The sequence below is a fragment of the Aythya marila genome (assembly GCF_965140915.1).
Source record: "Aythya marila genome assembly, chromosome: 30".
Classification (NCBI taxonomy): domain Eukaryota; kingdom Metazoa; phylum Chordata; class Aves; order Anseriformes; family Anatidae; genus Aythya; species Aythya marila.
Window position 1 is genome coordinate 2078631 of NC_139071.1, and position 9080 is coordinate 2087710.

Sequence of the window (9080 nt, forward strand, 5' to 3'; positions counted from 1 at the left end):
CACGGGGGCGAAGCTCGGGGTTGTCCTCGTCCCCCCCCAGCGTCCCGGGGTGGCCGATGGCACAGAGCAGAGGTCACCCATGTCCCCGTCACCTCTCTGGGGGGTGTCACACCTTGCCAAGGGGGGGTTCCACCCTGCCTGGAGGGGGTCACTGTCCACGCCGTGTCCCCTACAAGCTTGGGGACAGCCCCAAAATCACCCCCCAGCACCAGGGACACCGGGGACGTGGCCCCGTGCCCACCTCGAGGGGCGGCCACAGGGCAGTGCCCCGGTGTCCCCAGCCCATGGGGGGTGGCACTGGGTGCAGGGCATCTCTCGTCCCCTCCTTGTCCCTAAATCTGTCACCTATTTATTTTTTTTTCCATGCTGCCACCCCCTCCCTACCAACATCCCCTCTTGGGCCACCAAATTCGGGGACACAGCCACCCTGGGGGTGCCACCACACCACGTCCCCCCTGCAGGTACAGGGGACAATGGGGACAGGGGGGGCACGGGGCCACCTCCGCAGGCAGGGACGGTCCCCGTGGGGGCTGGGGGGGGGGGGGGGCAACGATCAATGTCCCAGGGGAATTTGCCCCCGTGGGCAGCGGGCCCAGGGCGCAGCACGTGTGGACTTTGCTCGTGCCGTGCCCTCTGTGCACCCGGCTGCTGGTGCCTGTCCTTGTCCGGGCGTCTGTCCCCGCGTCCGTCTGTCCGTCCTGCTGTCCCCACACCCCGCTGGCCACGTGCTCCGAGGGGGTGGCCGTGGGTCTGTCCCTGGGGGTCCCGATGGCCACGTCCAGGCGTCTGTCCCAGTGTGGGCCTGCGTCTGTGCCATGTGTCCGTGTGTCCTGTTGTCCGTGTGTCCTGCTGTCCGTGTGTCCCACCACACACGTGTCCTGCTGTCCATCTGTCCTGCTCTCCATGTGTCCCCCCATCCGTGTGTCCTGCTGTCCGTGTGTCCCTCTATCCATGTGTCCCCATGTCCGTGCGCCCCACCACCCCCATGTCCCCCCACCCGTGCCCCACCGTCCGTGTGTCCCAGCGTGTCCGTCTGTCCCCACGTGCCTCCACCCCCACGCATCCCCCTGTCCCGGCGTCCGTCCGTCCGTCCCCATTTCCACGTTGTGCCCTGTCCGTGTGTCCATCCCGGTGTCCGTCTGTCCCCCCTCCCTGCGCTCCCCTTCATCCACATCCCTCTGCGCCTGCCCCTGTGGCTGCGCCTGTCCCTCTGTCTGTCCCCTCCATCTGTCTGTCCGTCCATCCATCCATCCGTGTGTCCGTCTGTCCATCTGTCCGTCTGTCTGTCCGTCTGTCCGTCCCAGCGCCCCCCCCGCCCCCCCCCCCCAAAACCTCTCCACCCTTGCGCTGCGCCCCTCTCCGTGCGCTCTGCCCCCCCTGCCCGTCTGCCCCCTCCCGCTGCCCGTCTGTCCGTGCCCCTGTCCGTCTGTCCGTCCCGGCGCCCGTCCGCCCGTCCCTCCCGCTGTCCCTCTGTCCCTCCCCGTGTCCGTCTGTCCCTCCGGCACCCAATCCAATCGCCTCTACCGGGGCGCGCACCGCCGGGTAGAGGCGGCGGGGAGGGCGCACAGCTCGGCACCGGCACCGGGGCGGCTCCGGGAAAAACGCTCCCCGTTGGGGGTGGGGGGGGGGCTGAAGGGGGGGGGTTGAAAGGGGGGGGGGGAGCGGAACCGGGGCGGGCCCGGGGCGGGCTCGGGGCGGCTCCGGGAGGCTCCGGTAAAGCACCGGGAAGGCGGCGGAGGAGCCGCCCGCCATGGAGCCCAACAGCCCCCGCAAGATCCAGTTCACGGTGCCGCTCCTGGAGCCGCACCTCGACCCCGAGGCGGCCGAGCAGGTGGGGGGCACCGGGGGGGGGGCTGGGACACCGGGGACACCGGGGGGGTGACAGCGGGAAGGGGGGGTGGGCACCGGGAAAGGGGAAACGCCGGGGGACGGGGGGCAACGGGAATGGGGATATGGGGAGGGGAGGACAACGGAGGGGGGGGGAGAATGGGAGGGGGGCGGTGGAGGGGGGGGGGGCACCGGGGGGGCATCGGGGGGGTCACCGGGAGGGGGTGGCACCGGGAGGGGGACACCAGGGAGTGGGGGGGGTGGCGCTGAGGGAGGGGGACAGCGAGGAGGGGGGGACACGGAGAGATTGGGGGGGCACTGGGTGGGGGCCGTGGGGTGCTTTGAAGCCCCCCCCCGGGGACAGGGAGGGGACCCTGTGCTGTCCCTGGGGGGTGCAGGGTACGGCGCGGTGCTGAGCAGCACCCTTGGGTGCCGTGCAGCAGCGTGGGTGCTGGGGGGGTGTGGGGGGGCACTGGGTGCTGCGTGGGACAGGCACACCAATTTGGGGTGCGTGGGGCTGGGGGCGGCGTGGCCCCATCGCCCCCGACCCCGGTGACGGGCCCTAACCCTGGGGACCCCCCCCCGCACCCCGTTGTCCCCCAAAGGAACCCCCCCACAGGCTGGGGGCCACCCATGGGTGCCGTCCCGGAGCCCTTGGCTGGCTCAGCACCCCGCAGGGTGGGTGTAGGGTTACGGGGCCCCCCCCTGGCACCCACACCACCCCCCCCCAGGTTGCTCAACCCCTGCTGGAGGGGCTCCAACGGGCCCTAGGGCGAAGGGGGCTCACCCACAGCCCCCCCCCCAGCTCTGTGGGGTGACCCTGGGGGTTGAGGGGGGGGCACAGGGTGGCCGGCAGCACGGGGGGGGGGCTCGGGGGCCCGTTGCAAAACCTTTTTGGCTCGCTGCGTGGCCCCAGAATAGCAGCAGGTATTGCATGGCCAGGGGCCCTCCGGCCCTCCGGCGCTGCTCGGGGCTGGGAACCCTCCCCCGGGGACCTCTATGGGTCCCCCCACCCCGCAGCGAGCACCCTTGGGTGCCCCTCCGACCCCAAATCCCGCAGGGTGGAGGCGTCGGGGCCGGACGGGTTTGGGGAACGCCACGTGCCCTCCCCAACCGGGCTACGAGGAGCCCAGGGGTGCTGAAAAAGTGGGGAATTTGGCTTTTTTTTTTTTTTTTCCTTTTTTTTTTTGGCAACCCCCCCCCCCCCCCAGGCGAGGCGAGGGGAGCGTGCCAGCGGTGCGGGGGCGAGCGCGGGGCCGCCAGCATCTCCCTGTCGCTAAATACGGCCACGCACCAGCTGGGGCTGCTGCACGGCTCATTTCCAGCACCCAAAAAGGCTCTGGGAAAAAGGGGGGGGGGGCTCAGGAGTGCGCCCCCCCCCCACCCAATTTGGGTGCGGGGTGCCCGGCATCCTGCGCCCCGTAACGCCCGGGGGCATCCCGTGCCCGTCCCTGCCTCGGTTTCCCCTCCCCGCAGAGCTCTGGGGGGTGCTGGCCCTGCTTTGGAAGGGGTTTGGGGTACGGGGTCGCCCCCCCCAGGGGGGTCTCAGCCCCCCCAGAGGCTCTGTCACCTCCTGTCCCCGTGTCCCCAACGGGCTCGGGGAGGTGGCAGCAGGTGCCGGTGCCGGTGTCCCCTCCCCAAGTTTGTAACTCACTTTATTTTTTTTGGGGGTGTTCCTGCAGGAAAAGACCTGGCGGGGATCCCCCTTTTGGAGAATCCCCTTTTTTGGGAATCCCCTTTTTTGGGGTCCCCCTTTTTGGGGTTCCCCTTTTTTGGGATTCCCCTTTTTGGGGTTCCCTTTAGTGGGGTTCCCCTTGGAGAGGTTCCCGGGGGGACTCGGCCCCGCGTGTCCCCACGCCCCGCAGCGCTGTCCCCAACCCCTTCCATCCCCACCCCACACCTCGTCCCCGCCACCCGCACCCATCGGCCCTCACCCTCCTGGGTGCCACCCATGGGTGCCGGGGCCGGTGGGGTACGGGGGGGGGCATTTGCTCCGTCATGCTTGGAGACAGGTTGGGGCCACCCCCGTGGGCAGCTCCCCGACCCCATTGATGTCCCCGACCCCATTGAGGTCCCCGACACCCCAGGGGGGTGGGAAGGATGGAAGGGACCCCCCCAGCCGAGCCCCTCGGTGACGCCGTCCCGTCCCCCCCCCACCCCGGCAGCTGCTCCCGGCCCCGGCGTTTTCTTAATCGATGCTGGAGATAAAAATAGAGCGGGCAGGAGAGAGGAGAGGGGGGGGAGCTGAGAGTGTCCCCCCCCCATGGGGTGGGGGGACCGCAGCAGGCATCTGTGGGGTGCGGAGAGCGAAGGGGACCCCCCCCGGGGGATGGGGGGTTGGGGGTGTGAGGGGTTTGGGGTGGGGGTTTGGGGGTTTGGGGGTTTGGGGATGGGGGGTTTGGGGATGAGGATTTAGGGTTTGGGGGATGGGGGGGTGGGGTTTTGGGGGTTTGGGGTTGGGGGTTTGGAGGTGGGGGTTTGGGGATGGGGATTTGGGGTTTGGGGGGTTTTGGGGATGGGGGTTTGGGGATGGGGGTTTAGGGTTTGGGGGATAGGGTTTGGGGTGGGGATTTGGGGATGGGGATCTGGGGTTCTTGGGGGTGGGGTTTTGGGGTGGGGGGGTTGGGATTTAGGGATTTGGGGATGGGAGCCCGGCCCCGAGCACAAGGGATGCACAAACCATCTCCGTGGTGCTGAGCTCCGGCTGCGTGACCTTGAGGGGGTCACACCGGTGTCCCCCACCCCATCCCCATACCGGGGGGGGGGGGGCATTTTCCAGGCTGTGACCCCCTTGGGGTGGGGGCACCGGGGGTGCTGGAGGAGCTTGGGGACACCTCGGGGTCACCTTGGGGTCCCTCTGGGGGGTCCCTTGGGCCAAATCCCCAAATCCAGCCCCTAAGAGCCCGGCCCCAGCACCCCGAGCCCTGGAGGGGGGGGGGGGGGGGGCGAGGTGTTTGGGGGGGGGGCGATTTTCGTCTCCTTTTAATCTCCGCTTAAAATCCAGCTCGCGGGTTTCTATGGCAACCGGGCTGCCACGGGGTGGGGGGGGGGGGATTGGGAATAAAGGGGGGGGGGGGCGCAGGGGGGTGGTGGGCTGGGGCTGAGGCTGCGCACAGCCGGGGAAGGGGCTTGGAGGGGGTCCCCCCCCCCCCCTTCCTTTTCCTTCCCCCCCCCCCCAGCCCCGCCCGCTCTGCCTGCTCATTAGCATCTCATCAGCATCTCATTAGGCAGCCCGCCTCATTAGGGAATCCTCGCCGCCGCCGCCGCCGGGAAATTCGGGGCCACTCAGTCAGTGGGTCAGCGGGGAAATGGGGGGGGGTGGGCGAGCGGCCACCCCCCCATGGGGACACCGGGACCACCGCCGGGGCTGCCACACCACGGGGGGCACCCGACAGCCATGGCCACCCCCGTCCGGGCCACCAAAGCCACCCGAGGGGCCACCAAACCCCCCCCCCCCACGTGCCCCCGGGGATGCTCGGGGTGACCTTGGGCAAGGACACGCGGGCGGTGGCCGAGGAAGGGCAGGGTCCCGGTGCTGTCCCCGCTGTCCCCGTTGTCCCCACGCCATGGCCATAATTAGCTCCTGATTGTCATTAGCACCGTGGGGGGGGGGATGGTGATTTAAAAGCCACCTGCGTCCCCGGGCAGGGCTCGGCGCCCCGCGTCCCCACGGGGCCACCGCCGGCTCGAGGCCAAAGGGACAAGGAACGGGGCTGGGCGAGGTCTTGGGGACAGGGGACAAGGGGGGGGGGGGCGGCAGCATTTGGGGCGCAGCCACGGGTCCCGACTGTGCCCCCCCCTCTCTCTCCAGATCCGCAGGCGCCGACCGACGCCGGCCAACCTGGTGCTGAGCAGCGACCAGTCGTCCCCAGGTGGGTCCCCAAAGCGCATGGCACCGTGTGGCACCGCGTGGCACCGTGTGGCACCGGGGTCCGGCACCCCACAACCCGCCAGGTCCCCCAGGGAGGGGACAGGAGGGGACCCGTGGGTGCTACGGGGGGGGGGTGGCACCGCCCGGTGCTTTTTAGGATCCCGGCCCATCCATCTCCGGGGGAAGCAGCTGCCGGTGACACGCGGCACCGCCTGGCACGTCCCCAAGGCTGGCACGGGCAGGGGGACACCAGCTGTGACATTTGAGAGCCTGTCACTGCCCCCGGCCGGCATCTGGCCTTTGGGGACGGGGGCTGACCCCGGGTGGTGTCGCCGTCCCCGGGGTGGCTTCGTGTCGTCCCCCCCCCCCCCCTCGCTGCTTTGGTGGCCGTCCCCAAATGTCACCTCCGGACCAAGCGGTGCCAGCAGCTTCATCCGTGTCACCGGGGTGCTGGGACATCCCTGGGGGGGGTTCAGGATGCGGCCCCAGCACGGCACCGTCCCCCACGCGTCCCCCTTTCCCTTCCCGAGGGGGTGAGCGGGGTGGGGACACCCAGCACCCATGGGTGCCGGGCACCCCGCGCCCTCTCCGTGCCACCTCCCGTAACCTCCCGCTCCTCCTGTCCCCAGAGATCGATGAGGACCGGCTCCCCAACCCCCTGCTGAAGGTAGGCGCTGCCACGAGGAGCCCCCCAGCACCCCAGGGTGCCCCCCCAGCACCCCGGGGTGCCCCCCACCACCTTGTCACACCCCCCCCTTTCTGTCACCCACCTCCGCTTGCTTTGCAGTCGGGTCTGGCCATGTCCCCCAGGCAGAGGAAGAAGGTGTCCCGCACCACCCCCACCATGAAAGGTACCTGGGGGGGGGTGACGGTCCCCTGGGGGTCGCAGGGGACACGCGGGTGGCCTGGCTGTGACCCCCTAGGGTGCCACCACCTCGGGGACATCATGGGGACACGGGGACACAGAAATGTAGCCCCCATCGGCGGGGACATTTGGCTGTGCCACCGCGGTGCCACGGGGACAGGGGCGTCCCTGCAGCCGGGAACACCACAATTGGGGACACAAAGTGGGGGCCTGGGGACACCGCTGTCCCCAACGCGGTGCCACTCGCTGCCTCGCAGAGCTGCAGATGATGGTGGAGCACCACCTGTGCAAGCAGGCGCAGGGCGAGGAAGAGGAGGAGGAGGAAGCAGCCGCCGCCACCGCCACCACCGCCACCAGCCAGGAGCACGGCTCCGGGTGCTGCCACCACGGTGACAGCGGTGACACCGAGCACAGCCACAGCCCCGGGGGCTCCTGCCCGCTGGCCCGGGCTCAGCCCACGCACCAAGGTGGCCCCGGGCCCGGTGAGAGTGAGTTTTGGGCACCGTCATCGTCCCCTCTGGGGAGGGGGGGGGGGGAAAAAGGGGAGCTGGGGGTGGCGGGGTCTGCGCTCAGCCCCCACCCCTCGCACCCGCAGGGACCCGCGGGGACGGGAGGCAAAGCCTGGCCCAGGAGGGCGCCCATATAGCACCGGAGGAGGGCAAGGGTGCTGCCAGCAGCCAGTAGGTGCGTACTGGGGGGCTGTGGGGGCGTACTGGGATACTATGGGCACATACTGGGGTGCTATGGGGGCGTACTGGGGCACTATGGACACGTACTGGGGGGCTGTGGGGGCATACTGGGATACTATGGGCACATACTGGGGGGCTGTGGGGGCATACTGGGGGGCTGTGGGGGCGTACTGGGGCACTATGGGCACGTACTGGGGGGCTGTGGGCGCATATTGGGGTGCTATGGGTGCGTACTGGGGGCTGTGGGTACATACTGGGGGACTGTGGGTGCATACTGGGGTGCCATGGGTGTGTACTGGGAACTGTGGGTGCATACTGGGGGGCTGTGGGCGCATACTGGGGTGCCATGGGCATGCACTGGGGCGCTGTGGGCATGTACTGGGATACTATGGGCACATACTGGGGTGCTGCAGGCGTGTACTGGGGGGCTGTGGGTGCATACTGGGGCACTATGGGTACGTACTGGGAGGCTGTGGGTGCGTACTGGGGTGCTGCAGGGGCATACTGGGCCACCACAAGTATATACTGGGGCACCGTGGGGGGGGTACTGGGACGCTGTGGGTGCGTACTGGGGCACCACAGGGTGCATGGGGACACCGTGGGGTGCATACTGGGAACACTGTGGGCTGTACTGGGAACACCGTGGACTGTACTGGGAACACCGTGGGGACACGGGGACAGGTGACACTGGGCAGGGCTGGGGGGGGGCACCCCCAGGCTCCCCATCCCCCAGCACGTGTCCCCCCCCCCCCCCCAAATCTGTCCCCAGGTGCCCCCCCCGCCGGCAGGACGACGGAGCCGAGCCACCGCCTTTTTTTTATCGATCGTTTTCTAAGATTCCGACGGCTGTTTTGGGGCGTTCGTGACCTTTTCGTTGATTTTTTTTGTTTGTTTGTTTTTTTAATTATTATTATTTATTTTATCGGCCGCCTGGGCCTGGCCTTGGGGGGGGCTGCCCCCCACCCCCCCCTCTGCTATCCCCTAACCCCCACCTACGGCCACCGGGTCCCCCAGCGGGGGTGACACGGGGGCAGCACAGCCCCCCCCCGACCCCCCCCCACGCTTCGTCCCCCCCCCCTCACTGCCACCCCCCGGGGTGTCCCCGGGGCCACCTCGCTGTCACTGCTGGGGACACGCACACTCACGGGGGGGGGGCACACGCGTGTGTTTGCACACTCACGGGGGGGCACACGCGTGTTTGCACACCCGGGGGGGGCACACGCGTCTTTTTGCACGCCCACGTGAGCGCACACGGCCACGGAGGGGGGGTGCCCACCCGTGCCGCCGCGCACCCTTGGGTGCCCGCCCTCCTTGCACACCGGCATGGGCGCACGAGCACCGCCGTGCACACGCGTGTGCGGGGGGGCCCAGCACCCGCCCCCCCCGCCCCCCCCGTATTAAACGCATCCCTTCTCCGCGCCGCCTCCTCCTTGCCTTCACGCTGGGTGGGCGCAGGGGGGGGGGACAACCCCCGGGATCCCCCACCCTTGGGTGCTGCGGCACCCCACTTGGACACCCTGCTGCCACCTCCGTCCCCAAACCTTCCCCCAACCCCCACCCCCCCCCCACCCCTTCCCCGGTTTCGGGTTTTTAGGGAGGGGGTGCCGGAGGCGGGCTGAGTGGTGGCGCGCGGTTTTATTAATTAATTGCTCGTTAGCGGCGGCGCTTCGTTTGCATGCGTGTGCGGGTGGCAGCTCTGCCAGCAATGACCAGGGCGGAGGCACGGCGAGGTACCGCATGGTAGAAAAATACAAACACACACACACGGGCCGGGCAGGGCGGCCGGCGCTGGGCTATGTACACGGCGGGGGGGGGGGCACTGGGGAGG

General features: G+C 69.5%; 1 protein-coding gene across 4 annotated transcripts; it reads left to right on the forward strand.

Moving 5' to 3' along the window:
- Positions 1-1649: 1649 nt before the first annotated feature.
- On the forward strand, positions 1650-8174 carry PPP1R1A (protein phosphatase 1 regulatory inhibitor subunit 1A). 4 transcript variants are annotated; one of them, XM_082781205.1, is made up of 7 exons: positions 1650-1831; positions 5639-5699; positions 6328-6365; positions 6486-6549; positions 6821-7045; positions 7159-7250; positions 8026-8174. In XM_082781205.1, the coding sequence occupies exons 1-6, from the start codon at positions 1751-1753 to the stop codon at positions 7245-7247; spliced, it is 558 nt and encodes a 185-aa protein (XP_082637331.1). In that variant the 5' UTR covers positions 1650-1750; the 3' UTR covers positions 7248-7250; positions 8026-8174. The 4 variants fall into 4 exon arrangements, with proteins under 4 accessions (XP_082637331.1, XP_082637330.1, XP_082637329.1 ...); XM_082781204.1 differs by having other exon boundaries at positions 7159-7247; positions 8022-8174; XM_082781203.1 differs by having other exon boundaries at positions 1653-1831; positions 6821-7051.
- Positions 8175-9080: the final 906 nt, after the last annotated feature.